Source organism: Lotus japonicus, chromosome 3, assembly GCF_012489685.1.
Source record: "Lotus japonicus ecotype B-129 chromosome 3, LjGifu_v1.2".
NCBI lineage: Eukaryota > Viridiplantae > Streptophyta > Magnoliopsida > Fabales > Fabaceae > Lotus > Lotus japonicus.
In genome coordinates, this window is record NC_080043.1 from 76,174,512 (window position 1) to 76,201,439 (window position 26,928).

The window sequence follows — 26,928 nt, forward strand, 5'->3', positions numbered from 1 at the left end:
TGAGTTAAGAACTAAGAACTGAGTTCTTAACCACTGGAGGGGATGACGTGAAGTTATTAGTTCTTAAAAATAAGAACTAGGTTCTTATATAAGAAGTTTTACTTTTTGAGTTCTTAGCATACAAAATTAATTTTTTTTTTCTCTCATTCATTTAATTTAAGTATTGAATTAGCATTTAAATTTAAATCAAAATTATATGGAAATAAAAAATATTAATATAATGGTATTGTGTGACCGGATGAATAGTGCTAAGAACAAAGAACTCATGGTTGGAACAAAATCTTCAAAGAGTTGCTTAAGCACATGTGGCAGTACGGGCCCACATGAATAGTGCTAATAACTAAGAACTAAGAACTAGCATTGGAGATGCTCTATAAGCAACTTTGCTTTATGAGTTCTTACTTCTTAGCATAAAAAATGATTTTTCTCTCATTCAAATTGCTTTATTACTTTATGAATTTTGTTTTATTGCTTTACGAAAATAAAAAAATATACATAATGTGATTGGTGAGACCAAATGAATAGTGCTAAGAATTAAGAACTAAGAACCCGTGATTGAAGCAAAATCGGTAAAAGTTACTTAAGCACATGTGGGAGTATGAGCTACATAAATAGTGTTAAGAACTAATAATCTAGCATTCGAGATGCTTTAACCTCTTGTAAGTTGAACATTTCATTCCTTAATCTTCAATACAGAAAAGAACCAAAATGTCAACTCTTTAATTCCCCATATCCTTCATTTTTCATTGCCGAGTCAAGTGGTGGTGTATCTACTCTTTGTTTACTACCAAAAGAGAACATGATCCTTTCTTCAATCATTGATCAGAACTCTTCAACACCCGCAGCCTCTTCACTGTTGATACGAATATGCTGCCAAGTTGCCAACCATTCACATTCATTGGTAAGAAGGAATTATATAATAATAACCATAGCTGCCAATCACAGTTTTCAAGCAACAATAACCAAATCATAAAAGAAAGAATTACAAAATAGCATCAGGAAAAACCAATTGCAAGAGTTATTTATTGTGTGTGTTTGAAAAATCTACATGTTTCCATGTTAGGAGAAAAGTGATTCTGGAAGAAGCTCAAGCATGTTTGGATCAGCCTATGGCAACCAGAAGCTTCTCCTCATAATTAATTTTGGTTTAAGTACACATTTGGAAATCTTTCGACATTGATTCTAAAACCAAAATCAACTCTGCAGAGGCCCTTCTATAAGTAGCTTTCAGATGCCAAAATTGATTCTCAGGAAAAATAAGCGGACCGGACATGCACTCAGTTTATTTGTATTTCAAGGATAAACCAGTCAGTCATTCAAGTGTTTTCACCTGAGATTGCATGGGATGTAGTGCTTGGTATTTATGCACAGGCACAGCAAAAAAGGTGAATAGTACACACAGATTAAATAGTAATTGCTAAGCACAAGAAATCCAACAACTAAGCGCCATTTTAGTTTTCAAAACAAAGGTTAATTTGGCATTGGCCCTCAAACTATAGTCATGGAATATAATATTGAATAGACTAAGATAAAAATGCATCAGATTCACATTGGTAAGATTCTTACTGCCATGGCACATCCTGAACAAGCATCCTGTCTCCTTCATTATCCTCATACACAAGAGTATATTCCCCACTTCCAATCAAAGAACCCATTATGCCTTTCTCTTCCACTTTCTGCAGCTTGTTGTGAATTCCACCAGCTGAGGAATCTTTTGGTGCAAAACAGCAGTGGGAAAAGACAATATCAGATAAATTCATCTCTGCATCAAGTTTCATTTTCAAATTCTGGAAGTGAATTTAATAAGCAGAACAAAAGAATAACAGAAATCAAATTGGTGTGAAAAATTGACTATGAAATAAGCCAATGCATACTAAATAGCACTGTAGCAAGGTTGACATTTACACCAAGTTTAAAAGTTTATTTTTCAAAGCTAGCTCACATTTTGCCATGAATTTAATGACATGCTTACTAGTTAGTCAAAGGATAACAAAAGGATAATGTTTTTCAAGAGTTACTATCTTTCTTTCTTCAAAGAAACAATTTTTTACACTTTGTTTATGTCAACACCCAGTGTAATTAAATTGACCACACAGGTTTCAATATTTTATTACAATTTGGATCAGGTCTAATTCTACTCCAAAAGTTAGTGGCGGTGAAGATTGGTCTACCCTATATATAAACTTATTTAGTCATATTTTTAGTCAATGTGAGACCTTAGCGATAATTGAAATGAAAAGCCATGAAAATTACCAGCAAGCAGGCCTCTAAATAGCTCATCAACAGCATAGGAAAGTTTTTCATAGCTGTTATAAGCATTGATGTCCACTTTTCTCCCAATGGGAACTCCATCCATATTGATCTTCACAAACAAAGCTTTATCAGAGGTTTCAACAGGTTTCTTACCAGCAACCTTGTCTGGAACCACATGATGCTGGTGTTGTCGGGACCCGGAAGGCGGCTTAGAAGAGCTTCCACTTGCAAGGTTCTTCCTGCACGAACGAATTGGAGGCCAACCCACTACTGAACCAGAAGCAGTTCTGTTTTAGGTGGTTCCATATGCAAAGTTAGACATCAAAATTAACAGTAAAAATAATAAGCTCTATACAAAAAAAAAAAAGACAAATAGCATATTAGCATAAGCTTACAATCACTCAATTTCACAGTTTTAGTGCATGTTTGGAAATCATACAATCTATTCGAAAACCAGAATCTGGGGAGAGTAGCTTCTGATTTTCAAAATTTATAAAAGAGAAATTGATCCAAACATGCTATTAGCACTTCTACTCACAATTGGTTCTATTGAAAAAACAAACAAGCAAAAATAACTTTTCACTAGGAGGGACCAAAGAAAATAATAAAACACAATACAATGAAGGAACATGATTAGCAACAAAAATAATCAGCAATCAAATGCAGGCATCTCTGAATCAAACATGGCAAGGAAGCATAACAGAACAAATACAATCAGTGAAGAGTCCAAGGTTTCAAAGCTAAAAGTTTCCCCTTTTTGAGGATTGTTATGGCTATTCAATCAAATATGCAGAAAAGTATTGCAATTAATTATGAAAAGATTCATAATCTGAAAAAATGTTCTAAATATGAGATACAAGATAAAAGCAAAAGTACCTTTTCTGGGACCTATTGAGCACTGCTGTATTTGCAGAAGATATTGAAAATGTATTCTTCTCTGCATTCAGCAAGTCTTCACCACAGGGTTGTGAAACGTTCTTTCTAATCACTGGCATGTTCTGTGGGCTTGATGAGAGCTGAAGAAATGATGAAGCTTTAGCTTTAGCCTGGTGAGGACTATGTTGTTGATGGCATGTGGAGTAACCAAGAGTGAGTGGTGATTCTCCTCTTTCTCTGTTAACACTTTTCATGTTTTCATTGATTGGCTCTTCACCAGGTGGACCAAGTCTAAGCTCCAGTTTCCTCTCCTCTGAAGAATTTTGGCTTTCATTCCACATCTTGCTTGCAGTTCTGCTTCTTTCTTACAAGCTTCTAGATTGAAACAAATTAGCTTTGAACCTTTGATATCTGAAGAACCACCTACCACAAGAACCAATAAACCTTTTTAGGTACCAGCCAGTGAAAAACCTTGAACAGCTCAACACAAAAAATAAAAATTCATCACATCTAAAGAGACACCCCACCAAGATAAAAAGATGACACATTCAAATGCCAAAGTAGAGGCTAGAGGGAACTACATAGTAGCATGAAATTGTTGACTAGCTTTGCATTATATCTTTTATTACATACTTATAGCATATCTGAATCAGCTTCTTTTTCTTCAGAATCAGTTCTGACACCTTGAAGCTACTCACAAAAATTTCGTCCCAGAATTGATTGTCTTTTAAATTAACTGTAGAAGGATTTTCAAATTCTTTCCTCTTTATAAGGAGAAGGAGGGTACATAAGAAGAGTGCACAGATTGATCAAACTAGTGAGATTCCCATTGCCTAAAACAAACCAAAACAGAAAGGGAAATAAATAGAGTAAAACGCACGTAACCTGAAACATGGTTAGGTTGTTTAGCACAGGAAGTAAAGGGAGCCACGCAGTGCTGACATTGCAGATTACATTACTTGATATAGCACAATACCCCAAACATGCCCTCTAAACCTTTTCAACTTTTTCTCTTTTGGTTGGAGTCAAAGTTCAAAGGTCGAATAAATAGAGGGACACTAACACACTCAAGTCCTTAGCTTGTTCCCACAAACACAAGTAGTCTTTCCCTTTTGTTAATAATGATGATTAATGTGAAAGCTGTTAAGTGCCAGTTAAGTTGGTTGGAAAGGACTTGGATATAAACACATATTGAAGGCTTATTCAAAGTTAAAGTACATTAATTAATTATCTACTTTTACATGTCAAGAAAATTGAATTGATGGATGGGATGGAAACTATTGCTTTTTTTTTTCTTTTTTTTCCACTTTTAGAAGTGGGAGAACTTGCATGATATGCTATAGAAACATGCAGATCCCATGATCTTTGTCTTACCTGTAATTTGTTCTCTTCTAACTTTTCCCTCTTTATTTCTGTCTTCATGTCCTCCTCGCCCGTACAATGTATGAGCATGCTGACCACGATTTGACGTAACACTAATCCATTCATGTTTGAACATCTTCAATGGTAAGGGATCTTATCAAATGTCATATAGGATTTAAGAAGTCGTAAGAGGAATTGATTGAGATTTTGCTCCAATAATCGGTTCTTATTTTATTTTCGATGGGTCTCATAATACCTCATTTATATTTTTTATTTCTACCATATTTTTCATTTCACTATATTCTCTATCTATAAATTTTACATTAGAGAGAAACAATTTTTTGCTGCCACAAACAACAGATCTTAAATTTAAGCACCAAAGTCCTCCACATCAGCAAACTAATGAGTTCTAAATTTAAGAACCAACTCATAAGATGTCCAATGAAGATGTTGTTAGTCATGGTATGTAACTCAACCATCACATCATAGGTCAGTTAATAGCAAAAGCATATTATACCATCCATCATAAAAACAGGTATAAGAATAAAATGAATAATTTACATATGACGAAAACAAAATAATTGATTAATGTTAATCAACACAATTAAAATAGAATCAGAAATAATTATAAAATCTATCCTATGCATATTGTATTATAAGAAATGATAGCTAAATTTAGGAGAAGAATATTAAAAAAATAAAAAAAGCTAAGCACTTACTCGAGTTTTTTTCTTAGAACTTAGAACACTTCTTTAGGTGGTTACTTGGTCTTACATATGTTATTTTAATTCCACAATAAAAAATCCTTAAAATATATAAATGAGGTAGTATTGATTACCCTAAACATTTTGTTTGAAACTCTTCATTCATCTAATAAACTTATACTCCAAGCTTATTGGCCGTGTCTAGTAATTGAGGCATTAGGCAAAATTTATATGAGGCTTAGGCTATGTTTGGCATGCCATTTCAGCTAGCTTATAACTTATTTGACTAGCTTAAAGCTTATTTGACTAGCTTAAAAGCTCTTCAAAAGTGTTTGGTGAAGGAGCTTATTTTAGTAGCTTAAAGCTTTAAGCTATAAGCTATCTCAGGTAGCTTATAGCTTAAAGCTTATAGCTTATTAAATTTATTCTCATTTTTATCCTTATTATTTTATTAAAATTCTACCATTACCCTTATATATTTATAAACACACTAAACTTATTTTCACCTTACACTTACGTATGCAGTTTCCGCCACCATTCCCGCCACACCGCTGCGCACCACAAGTATTATAAATATTATATTAATAAAAATAAATATTATATTTTTAAGATGATATATAACTGTAGCTAATAAAAATATTTAAAGTGATAATAATTTTAATATTAAAATCATATTGGTATTAGTGTGAAAATAAAGTAATGTTAAATATAAAAATAATTATACAAGTATGTCCTTTTATGTCATTTTACAATTTCAGCTTGTTTAACCGCTAGTTCTACCAAACACTTTTGTTTCAATCACGTAGCTTTTCAGCTTTCAGCTATCAGCTTTCAGCTAGCTTATCAGCTTTCAGCTATCAGCTAGCTTATAAGCTTTCAGCTAAATTTTCAGCTTTCAGCTAGCTTATCAGCTAAACATGCCAAACATAGCCTTAGTCCAATATAAATAGTTAATTTTTATTATATTTTTCATACTTTTTAATCTGTATACTATTAATTAAAGATTTTCAACCACCAATTTTTTTGGTTGTAATAATGCATCAGGGCCTGAATGTTTTTCATGCATAAAATAATAAAAGCTACATTAAGTGCTGCACATAGAGATTGCGATTGTTCATTATCCGTGAAGCTGTGAAGTTGTGGATTGAAAAAAAAAGTTGGATTGATTGACAAATGAAAGTAACTGTTGAATGACAAGAAAAGAGACAAGAGGAATTGGTGAATCCGTGTCTTAGAACTACACAGCGGAGTTCATTATATATAATAGGTACCATAAATGTACAATAAATACAAAATATCTTATTTCTCTAATTACATGATTATTCTGGATTTGGATCCTCTCAAGTGTAAAAAAGCTTGAGAGTGTCAAGTTTCATCATCTCACAATTAAATTAATTTTATTTCATTTTTTTATTTATTATTTACGCAAAAGTTAATGGTGAGATGGTAAAACTTAACACTCAAGTTTTTTTACACTTGAGAGGATCCCAGCACGATTATTCTACCTATCTACAATTAATAGAAGATATTCTACTTATTTACAAGATATCTAACACTCCCACTCAAGCTGGAGCATATATGTCATATGCACCAAGCTTGTTACAAATATAATTAACTCGAGGACCTATCAAAGACTTAGTAAAAACATCAGCTAACTGATCATTTGAATTGACGAATCTAGTGCTGATCTCTCCAAATAAAATCTTCTCTCTGATGAAATGACAATCAATCTCAATGTGTTTGGTCCTTTCATGAAACACTGGGTTTGAGGCAATATGTAAGGCTGCCTGATTGTCACAAATAAGTGTCATCTGTGAGACATCCCCAAACCTCAAGTCATGCAGCAACTGTTTGAGCCATATAAGTTCACAAGTAGCTGCAGCCATGGCTCGATATTCAGCCTCTGCAGTTGAACTTGCCACTACACTTTGTTTCTTACTCTTCCTGGAAATTAAGTTATCACCAAGAAAAACACAATACCCAGAGGTGGATCTCCTATCAGAAGGAGAACCTGCCTAATCTGTATCTGAGTATCCTACAACCTATGTATGTCCCTCGTCTTCGTACAATAAACCTTTTCCTAGAGCCCCTTTAATATATTTCAGTATGCGAATCACAGCCTCCCAATGCCCTTCACAATGAGAATTAAGAAATTGACTCACCACATTAACAAAAAATGAAATGTCTAGACGAGTAATAGCTAGGTAATTCAACTTTCCAACTAATCTCCTATATTTTTCTGGATCTGAGAGTCGCTCCCCCTGAGCTGGCATAAGCTTGGCATTGGGATCCATAGGAGTGTCAACTGGCTTGGCATTTAACAATCATGTCTCCTCCAAAATATCCATAGCATACTTTCTTTGTGAAATCGCAATCCCTTGTTTGGATTGTGCAACCTCTATGCTCAAGAAATAACGAAGTCTGCTAAGGTCTTTTGTCTAGATATAATGACAAAGGTGTTGTTTTACTTGTGTGATTCCATGATGATCATTGCCTGTAATGACAATGTCATCCACATACACAATCAATACTCCCAGCCGCCGAGTGACATTAGAAAACTGAGTGATCGGCCTCACTTCGTGTCATGTCAAACTGTTGTATAACAGTGCTAAATCTCCCAAACCAAGCCCTAGGAGATTGCTTGAGACCAGATAAAGACTTCCGAAGACGACAGACTAGTCCAGAAGACTCCCCCTCCCCCTGAGCAACAAATCCATTTAAATTAATTTTTATATTTAAAATTACATTGATTATTTTTTGACGAATCTATTGGGAAAGAAATGTATCTATGAGGGTAAATTTAAAGAATTATAGTATCTTTAGTTCTTTACTGTAACATCTTTTCCAAAATTTGAGACCTAAAAGTTCTAATTTTCACAATTTATTGACATAATCAAATGTTGACCAAAACCCTTGAATAGCCACAAAAGAAAGGAGGGATAGAAAGGCTAAAGAGAAAAGGCAACCTAATAAATCTAAATAATAGCATTTGAAGGCCGAAATGGACCATCAATTAACCTTGAGAAACCAGTGTATCATCACATAGCATATTTGATCCAACTATTCGACCAAAAAAAAAATCCAACTACCACTATAACTTCTTGAAAATAATCGAATAATTTAGTCACAAAAGAAATCCTATCCTAACAACAATGTAGACACAGGTGGTGTGAAATATGATGTGAATTGAGGCTTACACCACAGGAGAGAATTGCAGGATTCTTCTCAAAGAATGAAATATATGAAGAGAAATGGAACCAAGCAAATATAGCAAAAATGGGCTTAAACGGATTGGTATTGACCTCCACAAAAAGAATTGATACAAACCCCCAATATGATGATCATTAGTATTAACCTTCAAGGTACTGGGAATGAGAGGCAGCAAGAAGAGCAGCACCGATTCCTGAACCATCATTGGAGTGCTCAATCACAACGCTTTTTGAGACATCTTCACCAACCAACTCATGAAGGGTATTCTCCAGGCACTGGCTATACTCAGAGTAATGTTCATACAACCCACCATCCATGGCTATCACATTCTTCTGACCCTCAACATCACTGATGGTGTCTTTTCCCAACTTCTTCAGGATACCGAAGATGCCAGCAGCAGAAAGACGAGCACCGCGGGTAGCAATAATATTGCAAAGCTCAACAACCACCTTCCTCACTTCCAGAGGGGTACCAGGTATCTAAATATCAAAAGGGCAACAAAGTTAAGTTGATAAAAGTTTACCGGCATGAATTATAAAAGTTGGAAGTCTTGGTCTTAACTAGAATCTCAAGTCTAAAAAGAACTAAAATGTTGAAGGTATTTAATATGTGAAGTTTGGACTCCTAAACAGCTTTCAAAGCATGATCATCATAAAGAAGGTATGAAAAAGTCGTTCTGGAAAGTATTCATCCAAACATAGAAGAAAATTTATATACCTCCAAAATGCTCTTCAGTTTGCTTCCAACCACACTGAGATCAGCAGATGAGTCATGATGCATTGCAGACATGTCAGGTGTCCTGAACAACCATGACACATTTTAATGATAATACATCATAAGAAGCACATTAATTTAAGACATGTCAGGTATCCTGAACAATCAAGACACATTTTAATGATAATACCAGCAAACATAAGAAGCACATTAATTTAAGATTCTTATTAAGTCAGGACCAAGAGTAATCAACATTAAAATGTTTTCTTGGATGGACAAACCGGTGAACGTTCAAAGTTTTCACCATCTTCTATCTTGTCTCTTTGACAGTTAACTTAAAGGACAAGTACAGCTTGCTAAAGAATTATTTAAACCAATATAGATTACTAAAGGATGCTAAAGAATACACCTTGTTATAATATTTTAGCTTGCAAGCCAGCAACATAATTCCTTTCGCAAATCTAAGTTGCTGAAGTTCAAAAAAGACCATTTTTGCATCCTCTAATACTAAAAGCCATACTAAGATGCAAAGCATCATATTTGTGTCTCTTCTATAGCCAGTGGAGTTTGCCCTAGATTCTATTTCTCTGATAGCAATGGGTTACTTGAGGTTAAGGGAATCAAAACTGCAACCTAGCAGAGTATAGCTTTGAGGGTGGAAGATTTTTATAAACAAGATAAAGAACTGCATAACCCATTGCTTTTGGTGTATAAATTGCCCTAGAGCATGTGCAAATAGTTCTGGTAACTGATATTAATGTCTGCCACGAATGAAATAACATCAATATATAGACAATGATTGGGATAAAAAGGTTCGAGTATAATATTGATGTTGGAGAGGCTGAAAGAAATTAGAGAAGTAAAAACTCTGAACTGAAGTCAAATCCCTTGTGTCCTGTGATATTGAACAAATTCCTTGTCAAATCTATCACACCATAATTTCATTTGACTTATCATTGTTTAAAGGATAGAATATCCATATACGTAAATTAAACAGATATTGCAGAAGCCCGGCCCTGCATGATGCAAAGGACTAATGACACTGTCACACAGTCTATTACAAATTTTAGCAGGAGGGAAGCGTGAGAAAAAACCTTGATTAAGTTTATAAGTGACCCTGAAATATTAGTTTGATAAATTCCTTACGATTAACCAATTTCATATATTCTGCTAAGAGTGGCCCCAAAATGGTATGTGCCCTTGTATTAAAAGAAATCTTTTTAGAAGGACTGAAAGATTACAAAGGAAAAAAAAGGAAGATAATTTAGACTCCTTAAACAAAAAAAACAAGTGAAACCATTAGTACATAATCTATGCAATCACTCCACATGTAATGTGATAAGCTACCCTGAAAGATGTCATATTCTGAACACTAAAGAGAGTCCACAAAACTATCATTCCCATAGCAGGTCTAAGGTCAGCATATTCTCTTTAAATATCCAAGCATTTTGCTCTAACCAGAGACACCAAAAAAATGCAAATAAAGCACAGGAAGTCAAATCTCTCAATCCTTTCACCTGCCGAAATCTCTCCACTAAATCAACGGAAACAGTATCAATGTTATAAGGACACTCACCACCAAGAATCCGATTCTGCATCAAGTGGCTGAGGAGGAGTAATGTGAAAGTCCCCCCCCCCCCCCGGTTTTCTACTAGGGTGGCAGTGAAAACCTAATCTACTGCACAACTACTTGTAAAGCTTTTCCCTCTACCCACATTGCAAGTTTCTTAAAGAGAGCACAACAGCAAAAAGTATCCTTTTATGTCCAGGAGAATAGCGCAAAAGAATCCTTTGCACAATCAGTGACAAGCAATTGAAAAACAACCACCTTCTTTGCTTCGATAGCTAAATGATTCCGCATAGAAGCTATTTCACACAAATGAATAACCAGGCACAAAAATATTGCTCCTCCTTATTTGTGTCATTGCAGGTTTCTACATTGCTTTTGTTATTCTTTGAAACCAAAGAATCTTATCTAGGCAAGAACGTAAAGGGAAGGAAACAGATAATATCCAACTTCATAGTAAACTATGAAAGCACTCGAATCCAATTACTGCCATAAACAGCAAGTTTCAAAAATAATATATGAGGGGATGCAATAGAAAGAAAAATAATGAATGAACAAAAAAATCTCAATAAAAGATTGACTACTAAAAAATGAAAACATTTGTACCTTAATATGAATGGAACTTTCAGTTTTGAAGGAACCGTGTCACCAAAAATTAAAGCTTCTTCAGCCATTTTGCACAGAACTCTACGAACAATTTCTCCCAAGTACATCCCAGAAATTATCTTCTCAAAAATCTGAAATATTGTTGAAATTTTCAGGAAATAAGTTGTATTGCCTCGTTTGTTAAGGCAGAGAAGACAAACTCACCTGTTCACCGGGGTTTAAACTCTCAGCATCTAATGAAGAATCATACTCAGTTAATGGAAGGTGTGACGACCTGAAGTTTCCCCATTCCATATTGATAACCTATAGTCATTCACATATTCAGAGAAGCTTCAATATTTATTTTACTGTTCACATCAACTAATCTGTAGCCCTGGTTAAAACTACTCAACCAAAGGAAAGTAAGACAAGAACTGCTCACCATCTCTCCGGTCTTGGGCAAAGTACCATGCCATTTTGGTATTGCCTGAGCACGTTCCACATATGCCGCATTTGTTCCAGTGCCTAAAATAACAGCCGCGATAACATCCTTGTTTGTGTATCGACCTCCAGCTAATGTCCCAACTGTATCATTGACCTAGTGTAGATACTGAATATAAGTAGAGTCTAGAGATTAAAAGAAAATACCCTGAAAAGGGATTTTCTTAGATATCTAAAAGTCCAGTGTTTTAATGTTATGCAAAAGAGTCCTAGACTTCAATTACCAAAGCTGTTACACGCATATCAAGGCCTTGTCTCTGAATGGCTTCTGTCAGTGCTGCCACAACATCCTTGCCAACCTATGTAGAGAACAATAGAACTAAGTACGAATGTAAAGGTGAAAGAATAGTAGAGTACAAACTGGTGATTCTCCAAATAGATGGTCGCAACATTTGTAACAAGTAAATGCAAAAGTTCTAATAGCTATTAATAACTTTCAGCACCAAATGTCACCCACCAGCAGATAAACAAGTTCTGAAGTTCAACTATGTTGCTGCAAAAATGGAAAATGATATAGAAGATAAATGAAATAGTGATCTTACTAACAAATATTGAAAGTTAAGCTAATAATTTATATTTGTGATTTATCCTCAGTAAAATAGTGTAATGCACAAGATGACATAATACCTAGGTTGCACTGATACAGTACGGTACCCATACCGGGGTACGGATATGGGTACGAGGTACATGATCTTTGATAAAACTGATGAAATACGGTGATATAAGGAGATTATATTTTCAACAAATTAGCCAAAACACCTTTACAATTAAAAAATAAACTATGATTTAAATTGTTGTAAGAAACCAAGCATATCGGGAAAATGGAAATTTGTGCACAGTGCAAGAAAGGAAATATGAATTTAGTAATTTATCTACTATCAAAAAATGTAGGAGAGTATCGGCCAAGAAAGAATAAGATAATAAAGTACCCAACGAGTACCAGTACAGGGTAAGTACCCGGTATGGGTACGGCAGCCAAAATGAAAGTACCCATCCTTCATAGCATAATACATAGGATATTATATTAATTTGTGATTAAAAAAAGAAAATTATTATATTAGTTGGTGATGCAATTATAAATGCAAAGTAAGGATTTCGAATCGGAGATGTAAGAATCAATAATCACAACTTCATGTTCTGGAGTGTAGTCCAAAGATAATGAGATAATGAATCTGAAAAAATGTAGAAGCATCAAAGCAATCAGGATTCAGGATTAACTGCATCATCTATGTTGAAGCCTTTTGTCCACTTGATAAGGTTCCCAGAAGTAATTGACGTTTGCATGACAGGAAATGAAAAGGTAAAACCTAGTTCTCTCCGTCCACCAGGAGGAACTTGAAACTTTTGATCTTCTTGGGCAACAAATTTCGCAAGTTCTGCAGCAATATAATCGAAGAGTTCCTGAATCAACAAATTTTTCTCATTGGTCATGCTTATCATAAGATTGCCATAAAAATTACAAATTTAGGAAAAAGAGTAATCAACAGTTGATAGGAAAAAGAGTAATCAACAGTGGATAGGAAAAAAAAGAAGAAATTCAAATTGATAGGAAAGAAGGGCTTACATCTGATGTCCCAACCATCAAATTAGGAGGAATTGAAACCTCAGTAAAATCTTGACTGACAATACCACCATCCTTGCCTCCCAGTTGCACGCGTAACACTCGAAAGTTTGTCCCTCCAAGGTCCAATGCATAAAATAGCCCTTCCTCATTGCTAATTGAAAACAGAGAGAAGAATTAGAGCAACCACATTTGTCCATTGTGTCTATCATATCAAAATATAATGAAAACCGCAGATATAATGAACTTTCACTGACTTGATGCTCTCGCAACACAACAATTTACAGACTTCAGAGAACAAAGCAATAAACCGCATACATATCACATTGAATTTGAATAATCAATGAGCCAGGATAGTTAGATTTTCATCCAAGGCTTGTAAATGGACATAGTGTCTGTTTGGATTCCATAGTTCAATGTGATTTCACTTTGAACTCAACGTGTCAAAATCCAACTTGCTTCTCCGATCCACGTAAAACTCAACATAACATATTCTAGCTTCTCTGTTGATACTTGAGATACGTAAAATCATGTTTGCATCAAACCAATGTTTACGTCAAAGTGTCAAACCAAACATACATAGAATACAACGCCGAACAGATAAATCTACCACCTAAACATCTACTACAGTACTACTACTTTAATTTAATAGTTCGACATAAAAAAATCATAACTTCTCTGATCCACGTTAAACTCAACGCGACAAATTCTAACTTCTTCATTGATAACTTGAGATACTAAGCCAAATCAAACATACACATAGAATAATTGACCAAAAAGATAAATCTACACATAAAAAACTACTACTACTTTAATTTAATAAATAAATCAAAAAGATTTTTTTTATATGGAATCATGAAAAGGGGTCAAGAACTTAAGATTGATCTAACAACAAGGAGTGAAACAGATCAAGGTAGATTGGATTGGATCAAGAAAAATGCAGTACCCGGTTGGTAGATTATCAACGTAAGTGATAAGCATCTTGAGCTTGCTACCACCTTCAGAAGCAAGACCGGCATGCATCTCCACCGTCATGGCATCGGCAACCTGCCTGAGCTTCCACATCGGCGTGGCGCACTTCTCCTCCAACTCCTTCAATATCGCCATTACTCTCCCCCATCGCCGTGATTTCTTCACGTACCGCTGCACCACCACCGCCGCCACCGCGCACGCCGTCGCAGCTCCGATCACCGTCGCCACCTTCCCCGTTTTCATTTTAATTGCAAAAATAAAAAATGTCTCAACACAACAACACACTCTTTCAATCTATGCAACCATAATATATAAATATATAGTAATAAGGATTTGACAAAATTGAGATAAATCTGAAGAAATATAAACTGTTATGGTTAATTAGGATATGGAATAACGAAATTGATGTAATAATTGATTTGTTAATTATTTGTTTAATGAAAGTAATTAGGTAGGAGTTAGTAACTGTTAGGTACTGTGATTAAGCTTAACTGAGATTTTTTCGTGATTTTCGATGATGTGACATGTGTAAAGTAAAACAAACGTAAATTGTCCGCAAATAAAATAACATTACAAAAATCGGTTTTGGAACAAGACAGTGTCAAAAGTAAAGTTGTGCCCACGCTAGCCTCATCCCCCAAACTATGTTAGAATCCTATTATGTTTGGACAAGGAATTGTGAGATTTTAATATTTTTTCATATCTTTTATTTCCTTTATTGATTGATTTTATGGTGAGTGAATAAGTTAGTTTGACATTTGTATAAAATAAAAACGTAATTAGTCAATGGTTTTTATTTTTATCTTCAACTTTTAAAGTGAAAATTAGGCAGAAATGTTTTTTTTTTGTAAATGTATCATTCAAGAGGATATGTAAGAATTAGTTTCACTCTCAATGTTGTGCTTAGATAGGGGATTTGATAATTTCAAATTCAATGAAATTTAATTACATTAATTGAATTTCCTCATTTATAAAATTTGTTGTTTAGATAAACTTAAAAAATATTATTTAATAAAGTAATTTAGTTTGCCTTCTTTATTTTTGGTTTTTGCCTAGGTCTCCCACACCTGGCCGGCATGAGTTTTCTTTGATTATGATTTACTCTTTAGATAACACTATTAAGAATTTTTTGCAATCCCTGGATACTTCAATTGATTTAGTGCTTTCATAAAAAAAGTACAATTTTAAATTTCTTTAATCAAAAATTTAAAATATCTCATCTTATTCAATATAATGAAAAATTATCAATTATGAATATTAATTTAATAAATAAAAAGTCCATACAAATAATTTTGACTGATTGAGTATCTATTTAAAGAAACAATTTAATTTAATTTATATCTAAATATGGAAGTTCATTCCATTTTTTTATAGGCAAATGTTAGTTGTTAGCATATTAATACAAATTATCTCTCCTCTTGGTTCGAATTATATAGGGAGAATATATTCTCTTCATTTATAATAGATTTTATTAATTTAAAAAAGAAAACTGAATTTTGACAATTTTCACTTCTATCATAATTTAAAAGTAAATAATTGTCATTTAATTTACTAACAAATTAATATTTGAATAATTTATTTCTCAACTCGTTTTTTTTTCCAAGGTATTCTCACAACTGACACATTAGACTAATGATTCAAGGTTCAGAAATTACATTACCTCTTATTATTTTGTACCGAGTACCTAGTACACATACTATAAGTTGTCGCATAGAGTATGGATCAGAGTCATTTCATGTAAATATTCTCTCATGTTCCCTCAAATTTTGTGACTATATCTTCTTTATATATTAAATATGTGAGTCCTTTAAATATTTATGAAAAGAGATACACTATATTCTCTATAAAATTGTCACGTCATATAATATAAAAGGATCCAAATGCTATATATTTATATTAGATAAATATCAATAATATATTCGATTCAAAAAAAAAAATATTCTTAATTTTTATTTTTTTTACTATTGACTGAACAATTATTTGAATTTTATTAAATTAACTATAACCTTATATTATATCATAAGATTACTTTTTATTGATGAAACACATAAATTTTATTCAACAGTAAAGAGTACATTAAAAATGTTAAATGATTGGGTAGGAAATATATATTTTCCTACGAAGTCTTGTTCAAGAGACTGTTGGATCTGGACCTCGAGTTATATAATGTAGTGCGGACAACAGAAGTAGGAAAATAGTCAAACCAACAAAAATAAGGGTGGACAAGTTTCAAACTGGGTGGACCAAGGGTGTTTTTAGTAATTTAACTATAAAAAAATTAAACCCTAAATCTTTCTCCCCTTTCACCAGATCTGAATCCTTCTCCCCCTTCTTCACCAGACCCACAACACCAGATCAAATCCTTCATCCTCTCTGGCAACGTCGACATCGGTGACGGTAACAACCTCACTCGCACCCTCGACGAGCTCAAAGAGGCGCAGAACGATCTCAAACTGTACCCAAACAAGAAGACTTTCTACCAGCACACAGATGACCTCAAAACTCTCATCTTCTCCGCCATAACCAACTAGGTAACCTGCTTAGACGGATTCTCCCACGACGGAGCCGACAAGCAGGTGAGGAAGGCTCTGGAGAAAGGGAGATTCACGTGGAGCACATGTGCAACAATGCTTTGGCCATGGCGAAGAACATGACCGATTCTGATATTGCAGATTTTGAGAAGAACAATGTTGCAGGGGAGAATATCCCCAATCCACTCTTCTTTGTCAGATTTGTTAACCTGGGTTCAGTGAGGGATTGAAGGGAGATGGAAGAAACATAAAAGAGACAAGAAGATGAGGGATTAAAGATGAATCAAGAAAGAGAGAATTTTTTCTGGAAATTGAAAATTAATAATGGGTTTGGTAACAGATCCAGCAAAAGGAGGAACAAAATATTTTTTCTGGGTTTTTTGGTTTATGGTTCTTCTGATGGAAGAAAAAAGAAAGGAATGGGAGTATGATTTGAGTGGAAGTGGTGGGTAGATAAAGAGGAAATAAAAGATGAAGGGAAAATGTAGTTGGAAGAAGAGGATGATGAGGATGCTGGGATTTTTAATGGTGATGGTGGATTTTGCAATTTAGAGGAGATGGAGAGTTTCAGAAAGAGGAAAAAGATGAGGTTTTTTTTGTTTTAACTCAGATTCTTCGTTAACTTTCATTTTCTTCTTTCTTTGTCTATGATATGATTCAACCTTTCTTCACCCCTTCCAAGAAGAAACCTGCTGTCAACATTCCCAAACCCAGAAATATAGTTTTTCTAACTCTCACAAATAATTTTGAGAAGAACAGTTGAAGGGGTGAATCTTAAATTTACATTTTTATCCTTTTAATCATCACTTAATCCTAGCCATCCAATAAAAGAATATTCCAAGATTCTCAGATTCAACGGCATATGATGATGGTCCACCGGTGGACCAGTTTGAAACTTGTCCACCCTAGTGGGCACCCAAAAATAATATATGCTCAGGTGCAAGGGAAAACATTACAATTTCTTTCTGCGCAAGCGTTGTTCAAAGTTCTCTGCTGCATTATGCAATCAAGTTTAACTGCCCCCAACAAAATCTACCATTTTTAAAATTCTGCACATTTTCCAAACAACATATTTTAATGTAAAACATGATTACATACTAGATATACCCATATTGTGCGACCAGGTTTGTAATTGTTTTGATGGCATGCTGGTCTGGGATGGCTGCGAGGGATAGCTCTCGAGAGGTGTTGGCTGCTGCCCTCTTCGTAAGTTATCTCCTGTTCTTGCGGAGGCTCTTTGCTGCCCTCTTGAGGGTGAAGAAACCTTGGAGTGGATCTTAATTAGTTTCAGTTATTCAAGATTGTCAATCTTTTGCATTCGTTTTTTATCATTTTGGTCTTTCTTTAATCCATAGGAGCGGTAATTCTGCGACAAATTACTTAGTCATGAACAATTCCTTTGCTAATTAAGTTTTGGCGGAAGAGGTTCCTATGCCCGTCTATTATTAACTATGCCCGTCTATTATTAACGCTGATATATTGACTTCTATGTTTGTTTCTTCTTAATTCAATGAAGGATCCATTCAAAAAAAGAAAAAGAAGCATAGACACAAGGTTGAGATTGTAGTTGTCATATCACGGTTCAGTTCATACGAAAACCTCTTAAAAGGAGTACAGCAATCAGTGCAAAGCTCATAACTGAACTTACAAGAGAAAACAAACACTAGCCAACACTGCCCTCACCTAACCAACACCACCACCCTCTAAAAAGAAAAAGAAAAAAAAAGAAAAAACCCTAAAGGTCAACAATAGCAAAGTGCATCAGAAGCCATTCCCACTAAGGTTCAGAGATAATCCTAACAAACTCCATTGAAGTTAGTACAGAGTCAACAGACACCATAATGCACAAAATTTGCGAACTGTACAATGGAAATCCCAGGTCCCACGAGCTCTTTAGTTTAATGCCAATCAGTTCCAATTTGCAAGCTTGAATGATCAAGCAAGCAAGCCTGAAAAAAATTAGCAAAATGAAGCCACCATTTAAGTTGATACTTACCAGTATTGCTGGCTTTCTCCTCTTTCTCCACTGTGAGATGTGTCCATTTCCCGACATTGTCATCTAGTCCTACTTGTATGTCACACCGTCGATGCTACGCTCAGTCTACTGTTATAGATCAAAGCACAAGAGAAGAGACAGCATAAAGACAAAATACATGCAAACAAGCTCTAAAAACGACAATTATTAAACAAGAACATGCCTTATCATCGGGTTTTGCACCACTTCTGAGTGAACTCCTCCGTTAGAATCAAGAATCGTCCCTAGCACTGCATTTGGCTTTTCAGAATAAAGCCCAAAAAAAACAGACAGGTATATGGTCAGTACTCGGAAATTGCCAAATTGCCATGATAAGCCAAGACAACAAAACAATTGGGATGTCATAAAAATAGATGCCCGAAGCTTTTAACACACGCAGTTGCACCCAAGTCTTAAACTAAGACAATACAGCAACTGTGACGAGCTAATAAAACCTATGCAATATAGGTCAGTCAAAATTTGTGAAAATTTCAGGCATCAACAGAAGCTATAAAATCATTTCATTTTGGCTTTCCAGTGCTTCACGGAAAACCTTGCACATCAGTACACTAAAAGGCAAATAAGAGCTGACTAACGGGCAAGAACTTGCTAAATAGACAACAGGAGAAATATATCAAGTCAATCAAAAAGGAAAAGAGAAAGAGATATTATAAAAGCTTGAAAAGGAATTGAAAGCTAAAACCTCCAACTGTTCCTGTACCGTGTCTTGTAATGCTCCATTTCCACTCGGCACTGTATTTTTCACAGGAGTGACAAAATCTCTTCCAAAAGTGGTACCCTCAAACCTGCCATTGATCGTCACCTCAACACCCCTGGTGCCATCCTCAACATAACCTGCCACTGATACAGAACCCATGTCTTCAGAAAAACCACCATCACTTGATGTAATCACACTAGAATTTGAGGCGCATTCAGGTTCAGATTCAGGAGACACTGTTCTACCCAAATCATCTTGCCCACTGTTGGACAGGCTCTCCACATTTCTCAACTCTGGACTATGAGATACAGCATCAACAGACAAATCACCAAGACCTTGGCACAAGTTGGGTCTACTCAAGCTATTCACAGGAGGACTGGTAGAATGCTTCTTAAGTATACCATCCTGCTTCACACCTACCTTGTCATACTTCCTCTTATGGTTTCTCTCACTATGTTCAGACCCAGAAACCTCATCTTCATGAGAAGATTTTGGAGAAATATCCAGCTGTGATGTTGGCTTTGGTGGTCGAGGTCGTTTGTAACCATCAGGAAACACATAGCATGGGATTTGTCTTCTACGAACGTGAGAAACATACATGTCCATCCCCGGTTTCCAAAAATTGTACATGTTAACTGAATGTCTAAATTCCTCAACAGTCCCACGTATATCAAATTGCTGGCCTTCTTGAACAACCTCCCCTTGCTTCCTCTGCAAACCCATAAAGAAAGAACAATGTGCGCACTGCTTTGACGTGTCAACATACTCATGAGGATTAGGATGGCACTGCAACTTCCCGAAAGTGTCACGCTCAATCTGCAAACAAAATCCAAACCCAACAACTGATGCACTAAAAAATGAAGTTCATGTCCATCCTCACAGTTTGTATAAATCATAATGTAAAGAACCCTTAAAATTTGTCCTAATTTTGCCACAGTAAATGAATGAACGTACCATTAAAGTCAGCTGTCGAAGGCGAGATTCCACCCAACCTTTCCAAGAGCGCAAGTCATCAACATCAGCAGCAATTATGTCAACTTGCAAATAGTTTCTATAGCTTTCAAAGAAAATGTATGGCTCAAATAGCGCACTCCAACAATTTTTGTTCAGTTCAATTTCCTGGGTTTGTTCAACAAAAGGATAGGCATCAATTATAAATGGCAAAAGGGTATTAATCTCCAAAACATTTCTAGCAAACTCAACAAGAGTAATTATTACCCCGCAGATCATGTTGCCAAATTGGAACTGCTCCATCATGACACGAAGTGTGCTTGTAGAAACATTATAACTAGAGTTCATGCATGGATAGGCAGGAGTAATGATTGGCATGTGATGGGTTCTATCACGAGGATTTCTACGAGGATCCCATACAGAAAACCCTAGCTCATTCTCCTCTATTGGACATAACATGACAGGATTTGGCCACCGCCACTGGGTGTAAACCCTAAAGAATCGAGAGACAAGCATGCTTGGAACTGCATTTGGATACAACTGGCAAACTCGAGCTACAAGAAGGGCCAAGTTAACACCGCCGAGAAAACCTGTCACCTGAAAATGAACATATAAAAAAACAACAGGAATGTGTTTTCAACTAGCCATTAACAGTATCAGTCGATACTCAAAGCAAACAAATGACATATAAGATGATTTGTTTTGGGGAGGAGAGGATCACTTACGTTGGAATACACGCCTCGCCTTTTAGCCCAAAACTTCAAGCAACAAAGTGTGGTTCGAAAATGCTATATTATAATCAAAAGAGAAGTTCAAAAAATTGAGACACATAATATAAAAAAATAGACAACTTCACGAAGAAAGAAAAAAAGCACCAAACAATAAAAAATACCTCAACATTTGGAACAAGCTTTAGAATTTGATCTGCAACCCTACAGCCATTCAAACTTCGAACAGTAGGCTCGTCAACATTGTGTAGAACAGAGACATCGGATATGTCTAAGTCCTGTTCATAAACAGGAAACAAAACAAAATTCCAAAAAAATACATGACATAATCGAAAACAAAAACATGATACAGGTAACTAGCACACAGATAGAGTTAAACTTCGGACCCCTAATTACATCAAGACCAACTAAATACAAAGAACATTTGAAAAGTAACATCCACACAACATGTTTCCAATAGTGTATTAAGAAGGATACTGAAAATCAGCAAGCAAGTTTTAGCACTAAAAGATTCATTTGAAACAAACTGAAGAATCAAAACCCATTTAAGATTCACCTTGCCCGTATTATAAATTAGTAAGTAAAAAATGGCTCACTTACTTCCGGTACAATCAAGCGGGAAACACTTGCGTAAAGTAGGTCAATTGATATTCCATCAAACTTAAATTTCATCACTGGGACATGAGCATCTGGAATTGGTTGCAGTTCTGTAACTTCTTCCATGCTAGCTAGGATATCATGCAATGTGTAGAAAAAATCATCCTGACGAAAAAATATGAAAGATCAGATATCAGACACGAAAAATAAAAATGAATTGATGAAGCGAACTTCAAAAAAAATTCTCTATCAACATACATCCCGGTTTATATAGGACGGCCCAATGCACAAAGTGTCTATGTCAGCTCCAGGCCCATGAACCTGCAGTACACAACATTTAAAAAGAAAGGGCTTAATTAAATAAAACAGCAAATACAGCAAATATTGTGAAGACTGACTGGAGAAAATTTTTAGTATCCCTCGATTACTATATTCCCAGAACAGTGTAGAAAGATCCACTACTGTATACTTCACCAACAATAAATCAAAACATGAACATGTCAATGTCAAACAAAGGGGCAAGCAAACTCACACCAAGGCGATAAGAACCAAAAGTGAAAATGACAGCATTTGCATCTTCAACCATTTGATCAGTGTATCCTCTTATGCGGGTAAGTTGCTTCACCCAATCTTTGACTACCTGAAATAAAGAAAACAAATTATTAGCAAAACTTAACCTGAAGGCTGTGTGGGTCCTGGATAGATAGAGTAGATCAGTTCTACACGTTTTAGTGATGCATAATAAAGAAACACGGTGAGTTCAATCACACTCATGACAATTACTACCGGCAGGACACAACAGCAAAAACTCTTCCCACTAGAATGGGTCAGCTAAATAGGAAAAAAATGCCATAATATCCTATATCGCAAATCTTTTCTAGTGACAGCACAGACCACTTAAAATGAAATCCTTGTCATGATTTAACCATAGTAGTCAATCCCGGATCGCGGCGCGTAGCGGCCGACCCCAAAAGTGGGATAGCGGGATAGCGGGATGACTGCTATTTTGATTTTTCACATATAATATTATATAATTAATATTAATATATACATATAATTACTAAAAAGTGATAAATATAACTTCAAATTCATAACATGATGAAATGATAGAGAAGAGAGGACTACTAGAGGAGGAGAACTGGAGAAGTATGTTTGAGAACAGAATAATAAATAAGAAGGAAAAGAAAGGAAAGAAAAATAGAGGAATAGAAGATAAAAAACAGAGCAACTCAGAACAGAACAGAGGCCCAAGGGAAACAGGGGTGGTGGTCGCCGGAGCCTGGACGGTGCTTGTCAGATTGGGTCGTGGCCATGGGTTCTGGACTTCTGATCGAAGGTGGCTGAGCTGAAGGAAGAAGAAACGCGTAGAAGAAGAAGAGTGAAACGCGCGTTTCACTTATTAAGAGAGAAATCCCAAAAGTACCCTCAAATTTTAACCTAATTTTATAATTTTAAGGGCAATTTGGGGATTTTCCTTGGATCCGACCCATCTTCAGCCTGGAGCAACGCGATTTGACCCGTGATCCCACCCGCGACGGCTGCGACTCCATTCCGCGACGCGATCAGATCTGAATCGCGGGGAACCGCCGCGACGCGACAGCGCTATCGCGCCGCTATTCTGCGCGATCGATAACTATGGATTTAACTCAATTTTTCCCTTAATCCCCCTCTACCACTAACTATAGGATTTTCGTTTATCTGATCTACACTCCTTATAAGGGCCTCTACATGTCTTTTCTAAACATGCCCAACCCCCTACGGCAAGCGGCCTCTACCATTTCACACAATAAATGCTATTGCAACTTTTTCTCTAATACTTCCATTCCTGATCCGATCTTGTCTCCACTCATCCATTGTAATACTCTCATGCTTAATTTCTAAATAACAATCAATCAATGCCATGCAACATCCTGGGACAGGGAAACAAAATAGCTTCTTCAAATGATAAAAGATTAAAAGCCAGTATCTAATCACTCTGAACGATGATATTGATTGAACTAGCATACAATAACACAATTAGACTAAGCTCACATGTGCCACAATTAAAAAAACATCCATGCTGATCAATTCAAACATATGGTTCCATATTTAGCCCTATACCTCTTAGTTTGCCTCCATAATCAATATTGGTATCCTAACACAAATTGCCATAGTCAAACAATTATACTAATCCAAAGAAAACACATGATCTCTCTATTTCTATGATTCTCTTGCTACCTGTCCGAGTCGGTGAAGAACTTCTTCTCTCTTGGAAGCTTCCTCCCTGCTTTCATAAAGCCCTGAATCAACAACAAACTTGCACAACCAGCAAAGAATTTATCAGCAAAATTGATTCATAAACAAGGTATATAAACACACACATATTGAGAAATCAATGAAGCTAACCTTCTCCAACTCCAGAGTCCTTTGCAAATCAGAACCAGTGGGACCGGCCATTGATATGGGCTTTGTAACACCATATTGTTTCGCCGACCCACCCAATCCTTCAGAATTCACCATGATCTTAAAAACCCACAAGCCAAAACCGAAAAAGAAACAATCTTTTGTATTTTCTTTTTCCGTAGACTAATATAATCTTCGAATAAATCAAATCCCAGAAAACCAAAAACCAAAGAATAAAAAAAAACGGATCAAGAATTCAACAGCAACCCAGAACGAAAAACCGATCTGAATAGGAAATCAGAACCCTCAATCGCAGAAATCATAAAGAAAATTGGGGAAAAATTGAGGGTGGCAAGTCAAAAGAGGGAAATTGAAAACCTAGATCGTTAAGAACGAAAAAAAAAGGGAAATTGACGGAGAGAATGAGATGGGAAATCGGATCTGAAGGATAGAGAATCGAAGAGAGGAACGGCGCGGTGAGAAGTGAGGAAGGTGCAGAGGGAGGAAGGAAGGAGAATGGGAAAGCGCGGTGTGAGGTGAACAACGCAATGGTTATGGTGGGGTTACCGCGTTTCCTTGATTTTTTTTCCTTAGATATTTATGCAATTTATTAATTGCGTAAGATTTCTTGGCTTTTTAGGACAAAGATAATATCACACTTATTTTATTTTTTTAAGGCTTTTTTTTAAATATCATATCGAAATCTTTTTAAAAGATAAAAGATTAGTTCAGTGAAAACATTCAGAGATTGCAACCAGGAGGCCTCTCATATTAGTGGGATCCTAAAGTCTTATGAGGAAGGTTTCGGGGAGACGGTGAATCTTGACAAATTTCAGCTCTTATGTAGCCGAAATGTGCCAATACACAGACATGATGGCCTAGTTCAATTAATGGATATAAAGGAAGTTGATAACTTTGATAAATATTTGGGCTTGCTTGCCGTTATTGGTAAATTGAAGTCGCAAATTTTTAATTTTGTCAAGGATTGTGACTAGAAGAAGCTTAAGGGTTGGAAAGTGAAGGCGTTCTCTAAGGCGGGTAGACAAGTACTTATTTAGTTTATGGTTTAGGCAATTCCTTCGTATATCATGGGTTGCTTCCTTTTACCTGATTCCTTGTGTGCTCAAATTGAAGTTATGATAAATAGGCTCTTTTGGGGTGACGATGTGACTTCTAGGAAGATCCATTGGATGAGGTGCAACAAATTGGCAATCCCTAAAAAGAATGGGGTATGAGATTCTGAATGTAGAAAGCTTTTAATCAAGCTCTCTTGGGAAAGCAATGGTGGCGTTTTGCTACGGTTGAGTCTACTTTAGCTTCTCGGGTCTTTAAGGCTTGGTATTATCACAATGCATGCTTACGATCTGCTAAACTCGGATTCAGACCGAGCTTTGCATGGAGAAGTATCCTCCAAGCTCGTGATTCCTTCGATGGTGCGTGTTGCTGATGGGTGGGGAACGGAGAGCGCATAATGTTTGGGAGGATAAATGGATACAATAGGTGGATAATCTGACGATTTACAAAGGCATGCCAGGGAGTCCACAAGTAACGAAGGTAGCAGAGCTTATGAATCTGGACACCACATAGAATAGAGGCAAGGTTTTCATGGTTTTTCCTCCTGTTGTTGTTGCAAAGATACTCAAAATTCCAATATCTGCTAGGAGACATCGAGATGTTTAAATGTGGCCTCATACTGCAGACATAGTGTTTTATGTGAAATTTGGGTATAATTGGCTTATCGAGAGGGCAACGAGATCCATGTCTTCGTCCTCCACTGGTTCATTCATCATCTGGCAAGGTATTTGGGCAGCTCATGCTCTTCCAAAGTGCAAAAGCTTTATCTGGTGGGCATGTCACGATGTGCTTCCACCAAGGACGAGCTTGGTTCGTAGAGGTGTGGCGGTGGATAGTCTTTGTCCCATGTGTAATGAAGACCATGAGACAGTGTCGCACTTTCTCCTTACATGTCCACTGGCTCGAGTGGTGTGGATCTCCAGTCCGTTGAGCATTCGTGTCCTTGATACGCCAGTCCCATTCCATGAATGGATATCTTCATGGTTGCAGGTGGGTGAGGACGAGGTTCTGAATGATGTTTTTTCTCTAGCTTGGTCACTATGGAATATAAGGAATAAGCAAGTGTCCATGGGTGTTCTGATTCCAGTACCATTTGTGATTGAGGACGCACATTGAATTTTTTTTGTTGAGCGAAGAGGGGTATGGGATGGTTGGGACGGATGCGGCGGTGCTGCTTGCGTCTATAGGTGTTGGGGATCATGATGGAACCCAGCCAAAAGGCTGGAGTTTGCCACAGATGGGGACGATTAAAGTAAATTATGATGCCTCTGTTAGACACTTGCAGGGGACTGGGTTTGGCTTTGTGGCGAGGAATTATAGGGGTCATGTTATGGCAGCAGCCACAGAGGTCAGTGGGGTTGAGACGTCTCCCTTGTTGGCGGAGACGCTTTGTTGTAGATGGGCCATTGGATTAGCTCACGAGCTTGGCTTCAGAAGTGTGTTGTTGGGAACAAATTGCTTGCTTCTTTATCAAGCTTAGAAGTCTTGGTTGGATAACTCATCTTACTTATCATCATGGTGCAGGATTATTTGAGTTTGGAACCCAATTTTAATTCACGTAAGTTTGTTCATGTTAAAAGACAGTGTAATGTTGTTGCATATCTTCTTGCTAGGAAATTGTTTAGGTC

The 26,928-nt window shown here is 36.1% G+C and overlaps 3 protein-coding genes across 12 annotated transcripts; all 3 read right to left on the reverse strand.

Annotated features, from left to right (window-relative positions):
* Positions 1-534: 534 nt before the first annotated feature.
* On the reverse strand, positions 535-4,205 carry LOC130745968 (auxin-responsive protein IAA26-like). 7 transcript variants are annotated; one of them, XM_057598434.1, is made up of 5 exons: positions 4,015-4,205; positions 3,130-3,540; positions 2,254-2,540; positions 1,567-1,762; positions 535-870 (listed from the first exon to the last, which is right to left on the reverse strand). In XM_057598434.1, the coding sequence occupies exons 2-5, from the start codon at positions 3,468-3,470 to the stop codon at positions 816-818; spliced, it is 879 nt and encodes a 292-aa protein (XP_057454417.1). In that variant the 5' UTR covers positions 3,471-3,540; positions 4,015-4,205; the 3' UTR covers positions 535-815. The 7 variants fall into 7 exon arrangements, with proteins under 7 accessions (XP_057454417.1, XP_057454416.1, XP_057454418.1 ...); XM_057598433.1 differs by having other exon boundaries at positions 3,130-3,552; positions 4,015-4,204; XM_057598435.1 differs by having other exon boundaries at positions 1,567-1,711; positions 3,130-3,552; positions 4,015-4,149.
* Positions 4,206-8,178: 3,973 nt separating this feature from the next.
* LOC130745970 (hexokinase-1-like) lies at positions 8,179-14,634 on the reverse strand. Its single transcript, XM_057598438.1, has 9 exons — positions 14,280-14,634; positions 13,337-13,487; positions 12,991-13,173; positions 11,997-12,071; positions 11,714-11,869; positions 11,497-11,595; positions 11,293-11,423; positions 9,123-9,204; positions 8,179-8,884 (listed from the first exon to the last, which is right to left on the reverse strand). Exons 1-9 carry the CDS (start codon positions 14,546-14,548, stop codon positions 8,546-8,548), a joined length of 1,485 nt encoding a protein of 494 aa, XP_057454421.1. The 5' UTR covers positions 14,549-14,634; the 3' UTR covers positions 8,179-8,545.
* Positions 14,635-18,382: 3,748 nt separating this feature from the next.
* LOC130745971 (nuclear poly(A) polymerase 4-like) lies at positions 18,383-24,803 on the reverse strand. 4 transcript variants are annotated; one of them, XM_057598442.1, is made up of 12 exons: positions 24,230-24,803; positions 24,062-24,139; positions 22,377-22,484; positions 22,103-22,165; positions 21,848-22,009; positions 21,412-21,525; positions 21,245-21,307; positions 20,787-21,116; positions 20,523-20,687; positions 19,572-20,384; positions 19,035-19,111; positions 18,383-18,937 (listed from the first exon to the last, which is right to left on the reverse strand). In XM_057598442.1, the coding sequence occupies exons 1-12, from the start codon at positions 24,341-24,343 to the stop codon at positions 18,913-18,915; spliced, it is 2,112 nt and encodes a 703-aa protein (XP_057454425.1). In that variant the 5' UTR covers positions 24,344-24,803; the 3' UTR covers positions 18,383-18,912. The 4 variants fall into 4 exon arrangements, with proteins under 4 accessions (XP_057454425.1, XP_057454423.1, XP_057454422.1 ...); XM_057598440.1 differs by having other exon boundaries at positions 19,554-20,384; XM_057598439.1 differs by having other exon boundaries at positions 18,383-18,940; positions 19,554-20,384.
* Positions 24,804-26,928: the final 2,125 nt, after the last annotated feature.